Consider the following 23,647-nt stretch of genomic DNA (forward strand, 5'->3'; position numbering starts at 1 on the left):
TTGTCATGTGTTCCTCAGAATATATTTCTAATTGTAGGAAAAGGTTGTGTCACTCAGGCAGATCGAAACAGCAATTTCTTAGAAAATATTGAATGGCATGACAAATATATGCAAATCTTGGTCATCCATACTGCCTTTTTGTATGAAACTTAACGCTTTCCGTTGCTTCACTAATCCACCAAAACATGTATGACGCCAACTCTATTGAAAACATTGTATATGAATTGGAATGGCTTTCATGACTCCAGTGTGAGTGAGGATCTGGAATGAGTAAAATGTTGCAAGGTCGACAAGCTCCAAGAAACCAATATTGCGAAGTCGTAATAACTGCAAAATGTAGGGATATGTATCTGTCATGTATATAAATCTCTGATGAGAGAATCTAATGGAGCATCTAAGCGGAGAGCACTAAATAAATCTGGAAGTTGGATTGAGTCAAAATGTTATTCAATACTTGAAATAGCAAATTAAGGTAATGACAAGCGCCCGTGGACATAGGCGCTTTGGGTTCAAAGAGCAAGAGCACACCACTCTCGGAGGCTGCTAATCACCCAGCAACTTCTAAGATAGGGCCGGTGCCTTGGATCAAGATGTATGGATGAGTGGCTCCACCGCGCGTGCATATTCATTGTATTCTTTTCCCCATTTTTACTTTTTAAGGTATGAGAACTAGGGCAAGCAAGGCAAGGCTCTTCCAGCCCAATCCGAACATTTTTGTTTTGTTTTTACCATGTTAACATCTTCCATTTCCTGGACAGCAGAAATGGTATTATGGGGCTGTAGTCTACTCAGTTCAAGGGGGGGAAAGTGGCCTCCAGTGGCCCTCGTAACAGGACCAACCAGCCGCAAATGCTTTAAATGTAGAATTTCAGTACTCAAACCCCACTTTTAAAACTTATGATAAAGGATAATAATGGGGACCTCTTAGCCTACACAAAATATTGATTGGGTTTATAGCCTTTTTTCAATCCAGGCTCTAACTGAGTTTAGAACCCCATCGCCAACCCTATTCTCATAGCCAATAAAAAAAGCAAAACTTTTAATTAATAATTTTCTCAATCAAATGAAAGCCCCACTTTCGAATCAATTTTTCGGCTTAGAATTCAAGTCTTATTTGGACCACCATTGCCTTCAAGCTGGAAAACCATAAATCATGGACCAGAGTAGCTTGTTCAACTAAAACCAATAAATAGCCCACAAACTCTTAATCATGAGCTATACTTTCCTTGGCAGCTTTGCACGAGACCATACTGGCTTCTCCTTCCCCCTTAATTAGAACAGCTGGAAAGCCAACCAGGTTCAAAGGAGATTTTTGAGTGACTTTTTATTTTTTTATTTCTGAGTGAGCTAGGGATAGGACACCAAAGCCTGAAAAAGATGTCAGGGACCAAATTAAAAAAAAAAAAAGAAAAAAAGAAACTGGGTGCTTCTTGATTAAGCTGGTAACGCATGCATGGTGATGAAGTAAACATTACATGATGATTTGCAAAGTCTTACGATGGGTCTCGGACCATTTAAATATGCAGCTATGTGTCAAAACCCAAGACACACATGCAGGCCAGTTCTTATTCATTTCCATGTCCAAGGTCTCCCTCTCTCCCTCTCTCCTTTCTTACATGCAAATAGATTGACAGAAGACAAAGGAAGAGGTTGAGTCACTCCTGGTCAGGATCGACAAACAAGTCACCTGTTAGAAATTATGTTGTAATAGCATCTCTCCACGATAGCTATGCACCATGGGGTTGCAGCCACTGATTTGACAACATGTGGCGTGTTCCCATTAGCACATGATGAGGCAAAGCCTTGACCATATTGGCATGCAATTCTAGATCAAAATCATAATCATGAAAAAGTGAAGCACCCCCCTGCCCCTATGGCTTTCATTAGATACCCATCCATAAAGCCTACAGCTTGCTAGTACGCTTCCTACACTCCTATAAATGCCTTAGTTTTGCTAGCTAGCTTGTAGATTTATAATGGCACAAGGCTCCCCTTTTGGAGGGGAGGAAAGGCACCTGTAGTGGGAAGGAATCCTGAAGTGGGTTTTGCCTAGTTTAACTAAATAAAAACCATTGATAGTCAAAGAATGGTAATGGGCTATTGGAACCCAAGGAATAAGGTTTGGACTTGAATATGATCATGGGGTCCTCTCTCCATGTATCATCATTTCAAGTCTCCTCCTATCTGCTTCCTTAATAAAAAAAGAAAGAAAGAAAGAAAGATGAGCTTGTTAGTTGACCCTCTCTCCATTTTCTTATCTTCCTCGCAGAGGCGAGTGTAAAAGCCCCCACCACCCTTGATGACTCTCGTGCGTGCATATATATATACATGTAGTCATGCACATAAGCATAAAAATGCACAGAGGACACAAGTGGGTGGCGAAATGATCAAATACTCCGTGGATATTATTACATCAAGCTATGAATGGAATTGATGGATTCGCACTATGGCAAGATCGGTTTTTGTAAGTGTATGTTTAGAGTATGCTCGAGAAAGTTGTGGCTTTTAGCTTTTAAAAAGATACAAATTGTAACTTCCGAGAACAACTATAATATTAATTTTAAAATATTATCAAACACTCGAAAGCCAAAGCCACAGCCACAGCCACAGCCAAATCAATAATTCTTCAGTAGCCACTGAGTATTTGCGACACAAAGGTTAATCTATTTTGATGCGCAGAACAGCAACTGTACTAGTGATGGATTACACAGAGAACAAAAGCAAATATATTCCTCCTGACCCATCCTGGCACGTCTTGAAATCCATCGAAACCAAGCTCTTTCTTCAGTCATGTCAAAATATATAATGTGTTCGTGGCCCATCGTCTTCTTATGAGGAAAAAGCTGTCCACACGAAACATTATCTAATCAAGGATAGTCTCAATCCAAGCCATCTCAGCCATGGATTAAGGGAGATTTTGTGCTCAAATGATTAAGTAGATAATGTAGCCTGGTATTTTGCTACATTGTATTTAGCACCGGTCGGCGTAGATCACCAACTAATAATTCGTTTTCAATACAGATTCACTTGCTTAAAAGAAAAATAAATAAATAAATAAGGGTTTGAAAGATTCCATCCACCACAAATAAACCTTGCCTATCATCAATCATTTTAAACAAAGTCAATTATTTCAAACCATTTTTCTTAATGCTTTAAAGAAATATTATACCACCATAGACTCATCCCTACTTTCGCATGATGGAGGCATCAACATTACACCATGAATTTTATTTTTAAAAAATAACAAAGAAATGAAACACTATGGCAGGATATACATAGTGCCTGTTTGTTTTTAAATTTTTAAAAAATTATTTGATATATTTTTAAAATAAAAAATATTTAAAAAAAATAATCATTATAACAAATTTAATACGACTCACACCTAACTGCACCATTGGCTACAGAATAGTTTTCTTCTTTTGATTGTTCTCCCGAGTTTCTGAGGTTAATTTGTTGTTCAATTAAATAAAAATAAGATAAGATCCATGCTAAAGAATGTCGATACGTGGCCAGAAGAATAGAGAGAACCCTACTTAGGAAGGTTGAGCATATCTGATTGTTATCCAGTAGTGTAGTTTCTTGCTTGCCATATGTCCCAGCTAGAATGTGTTGGCAACGCTTTTTACCCTAGCTCTTACTCACCTCACCCTTTCTCCTTCATAAGCAGAACAGTGATTTAATTGCTATTGTTTATGATTATTTGGAGCACCATCTTTTTTACCATTTCAGTCTATTAGTGTAGAATCTAGCATGCAAAATCCTCTTGGAGCCAGCAGTGTATTGGATGCCGGACTAGAAAGAGTAAAACGCCTCTCCTTCCCTCTTGTTTTCCTTTGAAGAGGAGACATGAGTGTGAGGTGAGAATATTCGATAGTTTTTGTTCAAGTATTCAATTATTGTCTGCATAAAGTCCTCGAGTATCATTAACCTACAATTCATTTATTATTTATATAAATTAATGTGATTTTTCCTCCTCCTTCATCATTATTACAAGTAGAAGCTAATTTCCAGTAATCATTGCGTTTTTGTGGCTATATAAATTCAAGAACGAAGCATTGACAACGTTCCCTTTTTATTTTATTTTATTCCCAAGAAATTGCAGAAATAGGTAAGGTGGGTGCAGGATTAATTATAATAAAAAATCTTTTTTTCCCCTTCTTTTCTCTTGTTCATGATCATGCCTTCTCTTAGGACTTCTTCTTAATTTTTAATCTTTTTTTTTTGTAGTTTTTAGTGAAAACTGTTTTGCTGTCCTCGCGAAGTTTGAGAAAAGAGAAAATTATTATATGATATCATTATGTTTTCCCTTTACCATTCTACAAGTCATCCTAGCTAGTATTTATATGTTAATTATCGTTGACAAAAAACTATATTAGTTCAAAATTATTTTAAATGAATTATAAGAAGTAAAACAAGGAATGCATGGAGCACAATGGATAATTCTCAAGAAAATACAAGTATTTCGAAGCTAAATATAACACAGTATGTAATTAAATATGAATATTTTATTAATTATTAGATTAATATGTAGTTGTCTCCTGTGAATTGATTTGGATGGTAAAAATAAAATTCATTTAATATGACATCTTATATTTTAAATATGAGATCTCATTAGAAATGTGATATATTTAAATCTAATTATCCTCATGTTATAGATGTATTTTAAGGTCTAATTCCAATGCAAGTATAATAAAATACATATAATTATGAAAAAAAATAATTTTTATTAGGATATATAAAATTATATCAGGAATGTTAGGGTAATGTTAGGGTTAGGGTTTCTAAGATTAAATCAGGAATTTTGTTGAATTAAGTATAGAATATGTTAATTAGTTATGAAATACATTAATTAGGTTAATAATTTTGTTATTTATGGTGAAAATTAATGAAATTAGATTTTCACTAATTATATTATCGTTGGGTATTATAAATTATGTACCTTGATTTACCACATAATATTTATACATTAAGCTTGGATATTATTATGTTGTTTGACAAAATATTTCATGGTACTAGAATAAAATATTTTTATGGTGGTTTCGTTGTCAATACCAACAATGGTATCACTTACAATGAAGAAAGCAATGGTTTTTAACTATTACATAAAATTTGTCTCTTATCTAACTATCGTGAATGTTATATGATCGACTTGACTGAAATATATTTAAGATTAAAGTTGAAATTACTTAGATGATGATGCAAATTGGGGTTTATCTAACTCATTATATCAGTGTATCTATTTGTAATGATAGAAATATGAATTCAATGTTTGGGTTTACGAATAAATATTTTAGAGCTTTTACTTGAATAGTGAACCTAAGCTATGAAACTTCTCTAGCATGGAGATCACTTGAGTATCAATTAACATTTAAAGGACCACAAAGACATCACAAGTAGTTAGTCTATATAGTTTAGGTGGTAATACAAGGAACCAAATGTCAATATGAGAAATTTTAGATATGGAAGCTCAATTAAGTATGATATATGCTTCATATTATTATGGAGAATCCAAACTAAATAACGAAAAAGATAATTGTCATATTAGTAGAGTTAAGGAAGATGTGGAAGATAGGGATGTGTTGATTCATTAAACTAATTTATGGCACCTTCTACTTTTTAATTTAAGTATGCTAATAAGTACGTCTAACACATATAGAATGACTATGCTTTAAGTCATATGCATTCAGGCTTATTAGTGATGAATTAGATATAATAAAAAATTCAGGGAAAAGTTTGGGTATATTATTACAGTTAAGCAATGACATATTAAGAATCTAGAGTAATAACAAGAGTCAGCATTCAACTAGAATTTATGTGCAATTGGTATACATTCAGAAATCATCATGTAGATGGTATTTGCTTAAGGATATCATATAGCTTACCTAGATCTTTAAGATGCCAAGAGAGATCAAATATTTATGGAGTGGCATCTAACAATTGATTTAGATACCTATATGAGATGGTATTTTTTCATAACACGCTGGTTAATGACATGTTTTTTTAACGTTCATGAAATCCAATTTATTACAAGCCCTAATATCCATGACAAAATTAATTGGAATGCAATATATATATATATATATATTTGAAAGCGTCATTGAGATAGGATGTGCCCTGACCAACAACATACTCAATTTATATTGTGGTGGACTTTAGAAGGTTGAGGAGACTAAGTATCTCGAAGTGATTTTAGCAAAAGATAAGATCGTTTATCATTAATAAAGATATATAGTTAGGAAAGTAGGTTTGTCCACGAGTAATCTAGGCTCGTCCACAGGCATTTTTATGCTCGTCTAGAAGTTGGGTAATTTTCATATTGACCCTTATATGGACACTGCAGGACCATTGTCAAGTTGAATGAGTTAGGATGGTATAAACCCTTAAACAAATTAATGTGATTTTTAAATGAAGTTGGATTATATATTTAATGTTTTAAGAATTATTAATTTAGTTTAGATTTAATAAGATGTTATGTGAATTTTCCTTGTATTTAATTATGAATTGTTAATTTTGATGAATAATGAAATGTGATGATTTTTTAATTGTGTTGAGGAGATGGGTTATAAATTGTTTTTCTAAATTGTGATTATTTTTAAGTTGATTTTTTTATGGTAAAAAGTTGAAAGGCTTGAAATAATTATTCTAGTCATTGTTTTTTGCGGGTCACAGGTGTTATACATAACTTGCAAATAGCGGATGAAATTTACAACTTACTAAACTGTATTATTTTTCTAAATAATTATAAACTATAATATTTTACCAATATTTTTTTCTATGTTAATAAAAAAAAAAAAACTGGGAGTGGGATTCTTCAGGTTTGTTGATAGAAAAAGAATTTGCTCGCGGGTTCAATTTTTTTTTGTTTATCGGACCAAAAAATGAATCATGTACGAGAAAGAAGAAAAGGGAACCTGTCAACTTCGGCTGTTGCTTCATGATCCTGTAGTTTAGATACAACAGAGTGCTTAAAAATAATTCAATTCCAACTCCAACCGACACCAAATTGGATTGAAGTCACATTCAATTCATTCCATACCATCAAACCAATACCAGAGTTGATCTCCCCATCATTTTTCTGCTTGCAAATCACTTGTGCTTAAAACAAAGTATGCTTTTCAGAAATCCCTTTATTATATAAATAAAAAATAAAAAATTGGAGGATGAAAAGGAGCATCAGTGGTCCCCTGGCTACCCCAAATTTAATTTGGAAATTAATATGGCACCCACCTTGCCAAGACTGGGCATATCAAGCCCTGACTTGCTCGATCGCTTGACTGGCTGTGGCCCTCACCCCACCCCCCCATTGTTAGTGCATTTTCTTCTTGAGAAATATTCTTTTCCTTTGGAAATTCTGTATGAACAATTATTCCTTTGCATCGTTTTCAAATGTTAGAGCTCCTAGGGACCATCCAGTTGTATCCTTATAGGATCATTTAAGAAGAAAATGAAACATTCTCCTACAAGCCAGCCAGCCAAATCTAGGACCCAGTAAATATACAAGAGTGGGATTAAAAATAATTACTGGTGCAGTAATTCAGGCTAAGCTCACGTTCATGTTCCCATGCATGATGTAAAATCTATTCACATGAGATCGCCATACAGTTTTACTCCTAAAACATGCATGGGAAAGGAAAAGAAGAAAGGCATCATCGCCTTTTTGCTTCTGGTTTAGTTGAGGGTGGATTTTTCACATTGCTTAATTCGCTGGCCGTCGATAACCTGCCGGCTACTTCCCACCAACCCACCGGATCCTAAAACTACAGGCTACAGCCACCCAATGTCACTTGCTGTAAGTTGATCGAATCATCTTTGCACATTTATCTTTCCTGTTTCAGCAGTACTGATGGAATAAAGATTTCTAAAGGAGTGTGGAGCTTCGTAAGCCTGGAAGAGTTTTATTCTGAACGGAAGGAAGATGAATCCTCTCCCCTGCTAAGGGAAACAAGATTGAAAGATCGAGAATATTGATAGGTGTAATTTAATTAGTTAAATTTTAAATTTATTTTTTAAATATTATTGATTCAAGTATTATAAATTTTAAAAATAATAAAAATTTATAGTATAATTATTAATTTAAGGATTTCAGATAATTAGTCTAGATATATATATAAAATTAATCGAGGTATATTTATACTAGGTAGAACACCTATCGTTTAAAAAAAACAAAGACGGAGAGATTGATATCTTTAATTGTTTTGCTGGAAATTAAGGGCATGCCTTGACCCTAATAAATACTAAAAATGTTTTTGGAGAGTTAATTTCCAAGGTTTTTTATTTTTTTTATCGTGATTAAAATTTGCAACCCATCTCAAGAACGATCCATTGATAAGGAATATTTTTAAAGGGAATAACCTGGTTCTTATATGCTAGGATGAGTTTTTAATCTGTATCTATCGTAGTTAATTTTATCATTATAGAATAATTGAGTTTTTAATCTATTATCTTCTTGATTTTTTTATCTAAATTAATATAATTAGGTATACATATGACTTAAAAAACTAAAACCAAAAGCCATTGATCTTTCACTGTGCATCAAAATACAATTTACTGTTAACTGGAATAGTAAAATAATTATTTTATCTTTTTGAAAAACCCCTTGCTACCAAGAGTAATACAATTTTTTTTATTTTTTTACATGATTTATTGATCGTTTCTAAATATATTTAGAAAAAAAATCTTATCATTTTATTTTATTTTATTTTATTTTTACATTTTAGAATGATTTAATTACTTTAATAGCAAAAAATATTAAACTTGTGTAAAGAGGTTTTTTTATCTTTTAATTTTTTTAAACACAGAAAAATAGTTTAATTACCCTTAAAATTAAAAAAAAAATTATTTAGTTATCATCCAAAATCTTTTTATTATGTTTTTTTTGTTATAATTATATTTACTTGGGGGTTATTTGATAGTTTAATAAATATAAATATTATTACAAAAAAAATATATGTCACGTTCATGTGTAGGCGGGTTCTAACACGTTTAAGATGACATGTGTAATACTATTCAGCAATCAAATGCTAGTTTCTACACCAATATTTGAATCATCTTAGCAACTTTTTTATGAGGTGGCAACTTTTGTGGCCAAAGGGGTCTCTTGTGGCTTCTTTGTTTTTTTTTTTCTATTCACCTTGATTTAACCTTTTAAAATTTTAAAACAACCTTTTAAATTTTTTTTCCTTCAAAATTGATCCATGTTTTTTTATTATTTTTTGTTTATATTAAATAATTTATAAAATTATATTTTTTTAATTTTATTCTTCTTTAATTTTTCTCATATATTAGATGCAATCCTTATTCTTTTAATTACTATTTATTTTATTTAAGATAATTTTAAAATGAAATGTTTTTTGCGGTGTCATCCTCCTTCAATTTTTTTAGTTTCCTATCAGATTTGATTTTTATTTTTTTTAGTTACTATTTTTTTTAGTTTGGTAGATTTTTAAATTGATTTTTTTTAATTTCATCATTCAACATTATATTGGTTAGGAATTGAGCTTTTTGATTGAATTCAGGTATAGTATTTCACAGGTTATGAATTTGAGAGATTAACTTAGATTTAAAAGATTCGCTCGGTTTTTTTATTTAAACTTATAACTTTTTAGTTTCATTCTTTATCATTTATTTAATTGGAGATTGAGCTCTATTTTTTTATTTTTTTTTCCATCAGATTTTTCACTGATTTTGAAAATGATCTAGATTAACTCACCTTTTAACTTTGGATTGTTTGATAATTAATCTTCATAATTTTATTCTATTTGATTTTGACGTAGTTATTTCGATATCTTAACCATGTGGCAGATTTTACATGTTAACTTGGATGGACTCGAATTGATTTTTTTATCTTTTTTGGATTATATTTTTTTTGTTCAATTTCATCTTTTAATGTTTTGTTTTCTAGAAATTAAGCTTTGAATGTTTTACATCTTAACTTTTTATTGGGTTATTGCATTCTTATTTAATTTTTTTTCTTTGTTATCAAATAAGATCCTTCAAAATATAAATTTTTTAAAATTGATTTTTTTATTTTAATTTATCATTCAATTTTTGATTGATTGGGTATTAGTCTTCATGCTTTTATTGTATTTTTTTTTAATGAGGTTATCTCATTCTTATATTAATATTCACAAGGTCATAATAGGTTAATATAGTTTGTCTTATTTGTTTCTTTTTAGTTTTTTTTTTAATTTTCTCTTTGATATTGAGTTGTTTGATATGATTTAATTCAATTTGATTTTGATATAGTTACCTCGATATCATGATCAAGTTGTAATTTGGCATGCTAGTCTAGTAGTCCATGTGGGATCAAGTCGAGGTTTTCTTGTATCTTTTTTATTTTAAATTTTTTCACTAGATTTACAATCATGGTATTTTTTTTATTTATGCTATTAAATTATCTAATTTTATTAAATTTAATCGAGTCAATAATGATTTAAATATCATATATTTTTTAGAACATTTATATTCACTTAACATCTTTTTTATATATTAAAAAAAATAAGTCGACTTGCTGTATAGAGCAGGTTACTAAAGAAAGAAAGAGAGAATGAGAGGAGAGGAAGGTTTCAAAGAGGAAGAGAAGTTTAGTCTTGTGCGAATTTTTAATTTTTTTATATATATTTATCATGTATTTTGCATATAGCTGTTATGTTCATAAAGCTAGGGATCATTTTAGTATAATATTAAGTCATGTTAATGACTAATCTAGTTAATTCAAAAAAAAAAAAGAGGTTAAATGATAGAATGTAAACTTGGTCATTTTATAAAGATAAAATTAACTCAAATAAAAATATAACAAAAGATTTTACTTGGAATTTGATATTAATATTATTAGCGTAATTGTATGAACATATTCTTTAATTACTGTGTTTTCCTGGAGCACGTCTTCAGTTGAGTATTTGCATGCATCTTGTCAGATTTAGCTTTGATGTAGGATCACTAAATAGATTCGTGAAAGAGGCTTGTTCACGATGAAGGCATGATTTTATTTTTATTTTTATTTTTATTTTTATTTTTATTTTGTCCCAAAAAACGACGGTTTTATTAAAGAAACGTTGCCGGATTTGAACTCAATTATTTGATTAAAAAAAATAAAATAACATGTTCTCTTTGAAATAGAGAAATTGAAATATTAGAGTTGAGCCGAACCGCACCAACAACCACAAAAATTAAGACTACCACAATTATTCGTTTGTTAATTCGTAAGGAAAAGTATATAAACACAAATTGTCTGTAGAATTTCAAGTCAATTTGCAATGTAAAATCCATGCATTGTGGATATTATTTTTAGTATTATAAAGAATTTTAATTAAAAAATAAAAAGATGACGTTTGTGTTTTATAACATAAATTAAAAAACTTATAAACTAATAAATTATAGAAAAAATTGTTAATACTAATCAAAACTAAAGATAAAAGAGAGAGAGAGAGTTGATTTTCATTGTAAAAAATAAAAGATAAATACATATGTAAATATTTGATCTTTTTTAGCTAAAAACTTTCCTTTCTTTTTATTTTTTTATGTAAAAAAAATTTATCTTTCTAATGTAAAAACAATTAATATGTAGATATTATTAACGTGTTTTTTAATATCAAGTAAAAAATATAACTATAAATTAAAAAATTAATGTTAATATATAATAAAAATTATATGTATTAATAAAAACATGCAAGATCTCAAACTAATTTTTAACATGGTTAAAGAGTAAAATAATATTGCAATTGCTACAATAAAATACTATTTTCTTAGTCTTTGTCTATGATTTTTTAAAATAAAAATGTAAAGAAAAAATTATAAAAGAATAAAAATAAAGAAAAGAACATGGAGAATGGTATAAATAAATCAGAGTTGCGGTGAAAAAAAATAATTTTTTTTCAAGAACAACTGTAAAGAAAAAAAAGGGAAAACCAAAACATTATTACAAAAAAAATGAATATAAAAAAATAATGATAAATAGATCAAGTATAAAATGATAAAAATATCAAGTATAAAATTGAAAAAATACATAAAAAAAACTTGTTTTTTTAACTTGAAAATTACAATTTGCCATCACTACATTAATAAAAACATCATTTTCTTTTAACATATGTACTAGCTATTTGATCTGAACTTTACCACTTTACCACAGGTCGAATAATGTTCTTTTAACAAAATAAAAAACATATAACTATGCAAGCTTTTCAAATGTTTTTTTTTTAATATATATAATTATAAATCAAAAATTATATGCATGTATTTAATTAAATACTTTAAGAACCATATGTGCTAATAAAATAAAGTGTTAACTTATCTATTCAACTCGTTTCGCTGCAAGTCAAACAATTTTTTTTCTAACATAAAATAATTAATATTTAGATATTATTAACATATTTTTTGACATCGAATAAAATACATAGCCATTAATTAAAAAGTCAATACTTACTTATAATAAAAAAATGATAAAGATCAAATATATTAATCAAAATATATAAAATATCGAACTATTTTTTAACTTGGTAGAAAAAGAAACAATATTGCAATTACTATTGTGAAATATTATTTCCTTAGTCATTATATACTAATTTCTCCAAAAAAAAAAGTAAAGAAAAAAATTAAAGAAATTATAAAAGAATAAAGATATGAAAGAAAATATATAAATAGATGAAGTGTAAAGTAATAAATATTCAAATGGTAATAAATAAAAATAAAATATATTTGTTCAAAAAAGTGTAAAGAAAAAAAAGAGAAAACTAAAAAAATGGTAATAAATAAAAAAAGACAAGTATAAAGAGAGAAAAAAATGAAAAAAATTCATTAAAAAATCCTGAAAATAAATTTTTTTCACCTCTAAAGTACCACAGCAATAGTAAAAAAAACAAAAAGCAAAATTTACAATTATATTATTTCTACATGAAAACAGATTTTCCTTTTAGAATATAGAATAATAATAATAATAATAATAATAATAAATAGTGTTAATGGTAATACATCGTGGATGATTATGGTCGAAGAGAATGGGCGCCCAAATCAATGACCATAAATAATGGTCCCTAGACATTAGTTCCTCCTCTCATTCCAATGAAATCTCTAAAGACCAACATCCTCTTAAGATCTTCCCTTTCTCCGAAAACCCACGAGCACCCTCCCAAGCAAATTTCTTGAAATGTAACATAACTCCATATAAATAAGATTTCATGGTCCCCATCCGCTGCCTAATATATATATATATATATATATATATATATAAGAGAAAGGATTGAGATTAAATGAGGCAATATATACGATGAGAGAATAAAGGAGGAAATACCCCCCCACCTTTAAACATTCTATAGCCGTTGATCAACTCATCATGAGAAGCCCATTTAGCCAAAGATCATACATAGCATAATGAAAGAATCAGGAAGAAAAAAAAATGTCACAAAATCCCCTTTTCAAGATCCGCCGTTTGAAGGGGTCGTGAAGCTCTACCAAACGAATGGCTGGATTGACTTCATGTTGTTATAAGAACAATGTTTTCTACTCATTAAATTTTAAATTTATTTTTAAAAAATTATTAGTTTAAGTATTATAAATCTTAAAATTAATAGAAAATTACATGATTATTAATTTTAAAATTTTAAAAAATTAAACGTCCACGTATTAAGAGAGAGAGAGAGAGAGAGAGAATGAAAAGAAGGAAGAATGACCCTCTGATTTGTCCCGATAGGGGAAAAGGAGATATAAAATAAGGTAAGAGGAGTCCTAAAAAGACTGGTTTTTTTTTGCATAGTAGGAGGTTACGGAACACACATACAAAGAACCACATCATTCCATTCCCTCCTTTTCAAGAAAGAAAATAAATCTAGGACGAATCAAACCCACAAATCTCAATAGAATAGAGGGGCTGAGTCAGTTGCTCGAGGAAGAAGAGGCACTCGAACCGAAAGCAGAGACCCTCTCGTGTGTAAAATGGATGGATCGAAGGAAGGAACTCCGAGCTGCGGAAGCAGAATCTCGGTCAACAACCCAGTCAAACTTTCTACAACCCAATAAAAAAGCCTCACTCTATCATCATGCAACACTGCCAACTATGTACAGATATATATATAAAATAAGCATCACAGCTTGCCTGCCCCTCTCTCCCTCTCTCACCCACAAGTATAATTAATTTAATGGGAGGGAGGAGGGCAGGACATAACACAAAAGGAAGAAATTGGAAGGGAGCTTATGAAAGAAATCATGTCTTATAGGCTTTTTTCGAAGCTTTTCAATTATGGTAAAAATTCCTCTGCTTCTTCTTCTTTATTTATTTGCGAATCCTTCAAGTCTTTTTTCTCCTTTCTCTTCCTTTCTGCCCATTAAACAATGAAAATGGCATATTACCAATCATCCTTTCCCCTCTGTAGGAAACACCCATCATTGCTCCCAACAATCCTTTTCATCCTTGGAAACCTGAGCTTCTAATATATTCCCTCCCTTCCATTCTTTCTCTCTTATGCTTCCCTTCAATTCTCTCGACTTAAATACCCCCTCATCTCTATAACCTTTTCTCTCCTCTCACAAACACACACCCTCCTCCTCCTCCAACTACTCTTATGTAACCATCCCATCACTGTTCTTTTTTAGCCTTGTAGAGAGAGTTGTGCTATAGCGAGTGAGTGATCACTGGTCCTCTCCTGATTAGTTAGTTTCTCCTCTTGAACTACTACAATGGATCCTTCCTCTGCGAATTCTCTCAATGGTTTCTACTCTTTTCTAACCAGAGGGATCGATGATCTTGAACGTGTCTATCTCTCTAACAACTTCATGTCGATTCAATTCCTTCAAAGGGTTCTCTCTTTATTAAGATCTTTTCACTCTCAGCTGACCTTGCTTGTCCAAAAACTCCATTTGCCTGTTGGGGATAAGTGGCTTGATGAATACATGGACGAGAGTTCTAAGCTATGGGAGGCATGCCATGTCCTTAAATCAGGCTTATCTGGGATCGAAAATTACTACTCTGCTGGATTCAATATCACTTCTTCTCTTGAAAACCATCGCCATCTTAGCCCCCAGCTATCTCGCCAGGTTCAAAAAGAAAAAAAACACCATAACTTTGTCTCATTTCTTGATTCATTTCTATAAATATATGTAACTTAGAATCAAAAGGTATGGTTCTTTACAAAAATAAAAATAAAAATTGAATTCTTGTAACAGGTTACAAGGGCAATCTCCGGGTGTAGAAGAGAAGCAGTGGGATTAGAAGAAGAGAATAGAGCTTTGATGGAAACAAGAATCCAACCACTATCTTTGAGGTTTGATGAGAAGATTTCTATTGAATCCAAACTCAACGGATTCAATGGTTTTCGTGGGGTTTTGTATGCAATGAGAAACGTAAGCTCTTTGCTATTGATGATCCTGCTCTATGGACTAGTGTATTGCTGGCCAGAATCAAGTTTTCTGCGAGGAGGGTATGAAGGGTGCTTGTTTTTTGGATCAGCTTTCTTGATCTCAACAGGGAGATTGCAGCAGAGAGTAGCGGCAGAGATAAACCAGATAAATGGGAGGCCAGGGATTCTGCTCTACGAGTTCAGGAGATCAAAGATGGCCATGGAGGAGCTGAGAGGGGAGCTCGAGAGGAAGTGTGGACAAGGAGGAGCTGTAGAGTGGGAAACAGAGGTGGGGATAAGAGAAAGAGTGGACAACTTGAGAGGGTGTTTTGGGGTGTTGAGATCTGGAGCTGAAAACATTGTTGGGCAACTTGATGATTTCTTTGATGAGATCGTTGAAGGAAGGAAGAAGCTTTTGGACTTTTGCAGTCACAGGTAGGAAGAGAGGAGGGGAAAAGGAGTCAAGGCTCAAGAGAAAGAGAGAGAAATAGAATGGTTGAAAAAAGAAAAAAAATAATAAAAAGAATACAAGGTAGACGAAGCAGTTGTTGGAGTTGTTGTACCCTTAACCCTTCCCTCCTTTCTCCTTTTAATTTCCCATTTTCCTCCATCAATGTGGATCTCTTGTTTTATTACGGTTGCAATGATAATTCTGTAGGTTTTGGTTAAAGGAAAAGATGGCATAAAAGTAAGAATCCATGAAAAAGATCTGGCAGAGGAGTTCAGGGATAGTTAACATGCAGGGAATAATTTGTTGCGCTTTTTCACATCCATCCCTGCTTCTTGTATTTTTCTCACAGGGGAGAGAGAGGGAGAGAGAGAGATTTAAAAAAAAAAAAAAAGTCCTCGTTAGCATTATTTTATTTTGTGCAAGAAAAGTCTCCCAAGTGGTTTTCCCTCTTGTTCCAGTTGCGTAGTCATAGAAGCGCAATCTAGTTGTTATCGTGAATGACTAATCATTCTATCGGTGAAAAAAAGAGAATGAAAAAGAAGGGAGGCTTAGGGCTTAACAGGGGATTCATGGGTCTCGCTTTAATTTAGGAAGAAGGCTTTTGTCTGATTCGGGCTCACTTTGAAAGAAATGGGGGTTTGATGATGAAAGCTTCTTGGCACAACACTCTTTCCACCTGACATGTCGTTTCTGGTCTCTCTCTCTCTCTTTATGCTCTGTTGCCGATTTATCTGCCCTTTTCTGGGGTCTAGGGAATTATATAAAATACACAAGAAGATATGGAGGGGGGGTCACTTTCTCGTTCTTACCCGTATCTCATGCTTTTTGTCCCTTGCCGGAAATTCATGCCTTGCCTCCCCTCAGGGGTTATATATGAGAAGGCTGAGTGAACTTATAGTATAAAATAATCGAGAAATGGAGAAAACATGACGACAAAATCTAGCTAAATGAATAAATAAAGCTAGCTGCACCAGAAGCAGGCAGCTTTTGGGCTGCAAAGTTGTGTTCCAACGAAGCTGTGGGCAGGAGGCAGCATACCGAGAATTATCATTACCCTTTAAGCCACGATACCAGGCCTTCAATTATCACAACCACTTATGCCCTTCCTTCCACCCCATCCTTCGAACAAAATTTACTAACAGAGCAAGCAAGCGCAAGCACTGCTAGAAGAAAAATGGAAACTCACAGTTGCCCCCCCACCTTGCCTCTCGTGAACGGCGAGTAAAAAATAAGATCCTCATAACAGAAAACCAAAGTTACGACTAGCAGAAGAATTCACAGAGGATTAAAATAAAAGAAAAAAACAGTTGAACAGACAGAGAAAGAAACGCAAGCAACCAAACAAGTATTGAAATAGACATGTCATCCAGCAGAGCAGCACATCACCATTTAAATCTGCACTAGGGTTCATTAAAGGAGAAAGGCAAAGTCATTCACCCAGAACGAGATACCATTTCCACGTTTTGCACGTAGGATTCATTTGAAACAGCAGGCATCCATCCTGTTTAAATCACAAGTACGATAATGCTACGTGATTCTGAACAATCAAGCATAAAGAAACTTGGCTTACCCTTGACAAATTTTAAGTGGCTCGTAACGAAAACTTTCCACAATCAGGAATAAACAAGGTTGGGATAGTATAGCAACACTCTAGAGATTCACTATATCTGTAATTTACACGACGAATGAAAAGCACCAGCTATATGGGGGGGGGAAATGATGGGTTACAATGCGAAAGCGGGCAGTAAGTGGAAAAAGGCAAGGAAAAAAGATCTATAGCTATGCATGCAAGTTCCCTCTATTACATATTCAAACGTCAAATCCTGGCATGGCAAACTGAGAAGCAAATATCTCAACCCGGTTTCGAAGCTCAACAATTTCTTTATTGTTATGAAGACCTTTGAGAAAATCCTTTTTTCCATGTTCCCTCTGCACAACAGTCGTTATATGAGAGGCCTTGAGAAGAAAGTCAGCAATTTTCTCGAAATCAGCCTCTAAGCAACCTCTTGATGTCATAGCAGGAGTACCTGAAAGAGGTTAAAATTATGAAAAACTTGGAAATTGAAGAAAGCATAATGCCCTTAAATTACCATGTTAGTAACTTAACATTTAGATGCAGGAATTCAAAACAATGACAAATTTGGAATCAAGGAAATTGGAAGGATTAGGAACAAACAAGATCCATTGTGAGGCCACTCTGCAAGCTAACAATATCATATACTTTCTGCTGCAAAATAATCATCTTGTGCTGCCTTTAAAAGTATACCTAGAATACTAAGGAAATTTGATTGGAAGTTTTAAACTTAACAACCCTACAAGTCTTCAAATTAATTGAAAATTGATAAATTACTGGCTTGGCAAGATTACAACTTACCGATTCTCACTCCTCCAGGACAGATAGCACCATTGTCACCAAATATGGCACTTTTATTTAGAGTGATTTGGCACATTTCACACACCTTCTCATAACACTTGCCTGGAAGAACGAATGTGGTCAGTAGGATAACAAAAGAAACATACATACACACATGAATGGATAATTTTATAAATACAGTCAACAGCATGCATAAACATCCACTTGCTTATGTGTACTAGAAGAAAAATAAAGCATATGCAACCAGGAAGAAAAGTCACGTACACAGAGATAAATTGGATGTACATTTACATAAACAGTTGAAGCTATTTAATTGGAATGAGCACCCCACCCAGGTCTCCATCTACTGTAGCCTTGTTACTATAAAAGCTACCATTTCTACATGAAGATTGCACCACAATAAAGCTAAGTATTAAATGATGTCCCTACAAGAACTTAAAAAGAAAAAGAAAGTTGAATCAGGAATCAAATAGGACTGCTACTTTGAGCAGTATTTGGGGAGAATATAACTGTTTAGAGCAGTTTTTTGGAAGGCCCATAACCAGGAGCTTTTTCCCTCCAATGATTTCTTTCGTTGGACAGGTAAATGATACATGCACTTGAGCTCTGCCATCATCCACTGGGTCCCAACTGGAACTATGGGTCCCAAGAAGAATCAGGCTATCTTGGAAAGGTAAATGGTAATTAATGAAAAAAAAAGGCTTGATCCTAATGCCTCCATTAGCCCCCCTTTGATATAAAAAAAGAGTTAGAAGGGAGAGTGAAGAGGGATATTCCAGACAGTAGTTGCAGCAATAGGATTCTACAGGAGATTATTGTCCATTTCAAGTGTTCCTTTCCCAATTTTATGATCTAAACAGTGACACAAGTATAGTTGAGTAACGTTTCCACCATTGGCGATTCATATCTTTTCCAATTAAATAATAAATCACTCTTCCGCACGGATATATCGGGTCAAAGACAAACTCAGAAGTCTGCACATACTAGAGGTAGTCATTTTTCTAGATAATGGCTACCAGAATCTTTTTAACAAGACAAGGCAGTAAGCAGAATTGCACATGAGAATCAAACTGAAACTCGAAGTAGTCAATGTACTAAGAAAATTCATCCTATCTAGGACTCCAATGCTACATAACCCTAAGAAATACAAGCATACAACATTTCAATTTTGAATATCAATAGAATGAGATGATGTCAGATCACCAACAAAAGCATGCATGGTATGCAATCTCATTGTGAGGTTAGTGCCTCTTTGTTTTACACACACTATGCTCATAAAATAGGTTTTAGCGTTATGAAACAGTGCATCAAACAAATATGGACTGGACAAGTGGAAACGAGAACTTATTACTGTTGGGGTTACAGCAAGAAAATGTGTAGATGAAAGGAGGGATCAAGTAAATTTTGAACATCCAGTTTCAAGGGTGAATTGTGTAGCACAAAGGTATGTTAAATTTTTTTCCATTTAGAGCTGATTGTATGGTTATAGCCAATACTTAATATTACAACACCTAGGAAGTAATGCCAGTCTATGCACCCTTAACACAAATTGCTGATCAATGAAAAAATTACAAGTACAAAAGACAATATAGTGAGATGAACAACCTAAGCCTCATAAAAGTCTAAATTTCCATTGAAATTACTTTATTTTTTCGGTGTAACTGGTCGAACTATGAATTTTGTTTGGTTATTCTCACAATCAAATAAAATAAGCTACAAAGAGGTTCGCAAATTATGAATTTTGTTTGTTCATTCTCACAATCAAACAAAAGAGGCTACAAAGAGTTTCAGATAAGTGGGAAGTTTGGAAAACTTATAGGCCCTAAGATGTGTAACAATTATTTGTTTAACTGCCAGCTTAGTCTAAGTGATTAAGTTTATTCATTTTAAAAAATTAGTAATGTCTTTCTGTTGTGTTCCTGAAATAACAATTTACAAGAATAGATTGCCTTTTGGGAGTGGAATTGGGTACCTTTCCCAAGGTTTTCCAAAAAAGACCTACCGTAGAACTTGATTGTGATCGCTGCCTCAAGGAGAGGGTTAAGAATGTGGTTACAGGAGTGTATTTTTATTCATTTTCATAATAAATGATTTTTAATTAAGTAAAAAATGATACTTTATACCCGCCAAACAGAATCCATTGACATTAAAAATTAGTAAAGTAAAAGGAAAAACATAGTGATTGAACTGCATAACAGCAAAGCAGGGGCAGAGTTGGTAATAATTCAATGCATAAGCAAACACTAAATCTTGAGCTAGCTACTATTGTGAAGATTGTGCAAGGACAGAAATATATTACCTGCTAAGCCCCAAGTTGTTAGATCCCACAGCACCAAATGGTTATCAGTACCGCCAGTCACCAATCTGCATTTTCTTCTCAACAAAGCAGATGCTAATGCCTGAGCATTTTTCCTCACCTGTTGCATATATGCTTTGTACTCTGGTGTAGCCACTTGTTTTAAGGCTATGGCAAGAGCAGCAATGTGATTATTGTGAGGACCCCCTTGTAATGATGGATGGACTGCAAAATTTATCTTTTCTTCAAAATCATAATGGCTGCTACAATCACCATGACTAAGCATGCCCTGCTTCCTCGATTTTGGGCCTTTCCTATAAAAAATGATACCCCCTCTAGGACCTCGAAGACTTTTGTGAGTTGTAGAGGTAACAATATCACAATATTCAAATGGACTAACACATTCCTGTGAAAGACAGATAAAACAACAGTAAGGAAAAAAAATATTGTTCTAATTGTAGATCAATGTATAATTTCTGTTCTACAAACTTGTTCTGCTAAATGCAAATATGGACTCAATAGGAAGTGGTTTTTCTAAAGTATGTTTTCAGTAAATAAATCCATATTAAAATCCAAATCCTAATGCGCATTAGTTCTTCTATATTCTAATACACATGTTAATGTTTAGTTTAGGTATTTACAGCAGTAGGCAAGTGGTGAAGATAAGAAACCAGGCAATTCTAAGCTATAAAATTCCATTTCATAAAAAAAATGACCAATCCGAAAAGGATTCTGCACGTTGCAATTTAAGCTTTCGCAAAAAAATCAGAACAGAAGGAGATGCACATCTTTTCCCCACAATTACCTTCTTGCAAAATGTTAGAAAACAGTCACATTTTCTTCTCAATAGCACAAACCAGCAATGTAGAAAGATTATTTGAAATATGCTCTACCACACAATGGCCACATAAAGAGAGAGGCGTGTATCCATGTGTTAATGATATGTCATGTATTATATCACAGCATATATTTCAAAATGCATCCCAATATCATGCGCGCAAAAGAATTTAGAAGTTGTTAAACAAGAAGCAATTCATGATACTAAAAGCACAAGCTGATCAATCAAGCACTCCTGCCTTTAGGTGGTAACTTTGTACCCTAACTCCAAATTCAAAAACAATATCCATAGATTCGAAATAAAAATGGTAAATAAACAAGTTACGCAAAATCAAAATCCCAAACCTTAGCTGCCACAAGCCCGCTAATGTGAGCCATATCACACATCAAAACAGCACCAATCCTGTCAGCAACTTGTCTAAACCTCGCATAATCCCACTCCCTCGGATAGGAACTCCCACCACAGATCAGTATCTTAGGTCTAAAATCCATAGCCTTCTCCTCCATCTTATCATAATCAATATACCCAGTTTGTGGGTTCACTTTATAAGGCAAACTCTCAAAAAAAATCGAAGAAGCCGACACCCTTTTCCCTCCCGGTGTATAATACCCATGACTCAAATGTCCTCCAGAAGGCGAATCTAACCCCATGATCCTATCCCCGGGCAACAAAAGCCCAGTGTAAACAGCAAAATTCGCTGAAGTACAGGAATATGGCTGCACATTAACACCCCATTTATCAGAATCAAGTCCAAAAGCTGCCAAGGCGCGACTCCAACAGATCAATTCAATTTGATCAATATTTTGATTTCCCGTATAATATCTGGAACCAGGCAATCCCTCAGAATATTTATTAGTTAAATGACTACCAAGAGCTTCCATAACAGCACGGCAAACAAAATTCTCAGACGCAATCAATTCAATACCTTTAAACTGCCTTTGCTTCTCCTTCTCCATAATCTCATGAATCTCAGGATCTGCGATTGGAAGCGGCTGGTTTCCCCATGCCCGAACCATGGCCCGACGAGACTCCAAACCAGGGTCCATAGCAACACGTTTGGAAGAATTTGTCGTCGACGATGACGCTGATGATTGAGAACTGTTATCTCTCGGTCTCTTTATACACATTTGGTGACCCAAAATGCTAAATTGCTCATCTTCGACTTGATTCTCCTCGTTATCGATGCGGGTTTCTTGTTTTTGATCGAGTAATTGTAGTGGAATTGGACTTGAGTGAAATCCAAGCGAGAGACCTGATTGTGCTGCTTGTGTTAAATCCATCACAAAATAACAAACAAAAATGGAGGCTTTTTTTAGGGCTTTCTGGTCCTATTTTTTTTCAAGGGAAGGAGTAGAAACAACAGAAACAGCGACAACAACAACAACGTCTGAAGAAATTACAGTGAAAGTAACGAACTCTTGCTGGTGTTCTTGTGTCAACAGAGGCTTCCATCAAAATCAGAAACAAACCCTAATTCGGAAAGAAATTGTGAGCGAGAATATTTTTTTAGGGTAGTTAAATGGTAAAGGGCAAATGAACCTGGACCGAAAAGGGGAACGTTTGTGAATTGACCGGAATAGCCGGTAGAGTGAAGCTTCCTTCTAGGTGAGAGAGGAAGTGTTATGCTCACGCGGACTAAATTGAGGGCAGGTTCAGTGACAGTTACACCTGCGCGTCTTTTTTATTTTTTATTTTTCAATAAACTCTGACCGACCTTGATGTAGAGAGCGATTATGGTTTGGGCCCAAATGTCCAGTCTCCCTATGGGCCAGATCCCATTAATGTTGCTTACATATCAATCCATCAAACACTTAGCTGTCTAAAGTGGTTGCTTGCTTGTGTCGATGGAATGGAGGTCTCCTCCTTCTCCCCGTCTTCACCTTCTCCTTCTCCTTCTCTTTGGGATTATTTGAGCTTGTTAATTTTACGTCCTGCTCTCGCAATCTTGTTTGTGACTTCGTTTATCTCTATTGGTATGTATTTTGTTCCTTTGTTGTTTCGTGGGTGACTGTAATTTGAGGATTTGACTGGTGGAAATTTGATGATCAGGGTGGTTTTTAGCATGGAAGCTAGTGCTGGTACATGTGCCTTTGGTTCAAGAGATTTTCGGCCTGCGTAAAAAACTCGCCAAGCCTAAGCCACTGACCCGTCGAATATCAAGAATTTATAATACCATTGATGCCCGAAATTCCACTCCTGCTGGGTAATTTTTTATGTTTACTCTTTTTTTCTTTTTTTGTTCATTGTTTTATATTATTAAATTAAGATTTTAGGTTGGAGCCAGAATTTGAAAGTTCCATTCTTTGATTTATGTAGATAGTCAATTATATTGTTATATATATATATATAAATATATATATAT

The 23,647-nt window shown here is 33.3% G+C and overlaps 3 protein-coding genes across 5 annotated transcripts in view; 2 read left to right on the forward strand and 1 right to left on the reverse strand.

Annotated features, from left to right (window-relative positions):
• The first annotated feature begins 13,798 nt into the window (after positions 1 to 13,798).
• LOC105112337 (uncharacterized) lies at positions 13,799 to 16,027 on the forward strand. The gene is made up of 2 exons (XM_011008016.1): positions 13,799 to 15,024; positions 15,154 to 16,027. The coding sequence occupies exons 1-2, from the start codon at positions 14,668 to 14,670 to the stop codon at positions 15,763 to 15,765; spliced, it is 969 nt and encodes a 322-aa protein (XP_011006318.1). The 5' UTR covers positions 13,799 to 14,667; the 3' UTR covers positions 15,766 to 16,027.
• Positions 16,028 to 17,256: 1,229 nt separating this feature from the next.
• Positions 17,257 to 22,904, reverse strand: LOC105112338 (serine hydroxymethyltransferase 7-like). 2 transcript variants are annotated; one of them, XM_011008017.1, is made up of 4 exons: positions 21,630 to 22,899; positions 20,451 to 20,853; positions 18,152 to 18,253; positions 17,257 to 17,804 (listed from the first exon to the last, which is right to left on the reverse strand). In XM_011008017.1, the coding sequence occupies exons 1-4, from the start codon at positions 22,563 to 22,565 to the stop codon at positions 17,587 to 17,589; spliced, it is 1,659 nt and encodes a 552-aa protein (XP_011006319.1). In that variant the 5' UTR covers positions 22,566 to 22,899; the 3' UTR covers positions 17,257 to 17,586. The 2 variants fall into 2 exon arrangements, with proteins under 2 accessions (XP_011006319.1, XP_011006320.1); XM_011008018.1 differs by lacking the exons at positions 17,257 to 17,804; positions 18,152 to 18,253 and adding an exon at positions 18,297 to 18,529 and having other exon boundaries at positions 21,630 to 22,904.
• Positions 22,905 to 23,086: 182 nt separating this feature from the next.
• LOC105112341 (uncharacterized) overlaps positions 23,087 to 23,647 on the forward strand; it is a 4,358-nt gene continuing 3,797 nt past the window's right edge. The window contains exons 1-2 of one of the 2 annotated variants that reach the window (XM_011008022.1): positions 23,087 to 23,258; positions 23,347 to 23,488. In XM_011008022.1, the coding sequence (XP_011006324.1) occupies positions 23,135 to 23,258; positions 23,347 to 23,488 (266 nt within the window). In that variant the 5' untranslated portion in view covers positions 23,087 to 23,134. Of the gene's footprint in view, positions 23,259 to 23,334; positions 23,489 to 23,647 lie in introns of both variants that reach the window. The other variant, XM_011008021.1, reaches the window with a different exon arrangement.

Source organism: Populus euphratica, unplaced genomic scaffold (genome assembly GCF_000495115.2).
Source record: "Populus euphratica unplaced genomic scaffold, PopEup_1.0 scaffold333.1, whole genome shotgun sequence".
Taxonomy (NCBI): Eukaryota; Viridiplantae; Streptophyta; class Magnoliopsida; order Malpighiales; family Salicaceae; genus Populus; species Populus euphratica.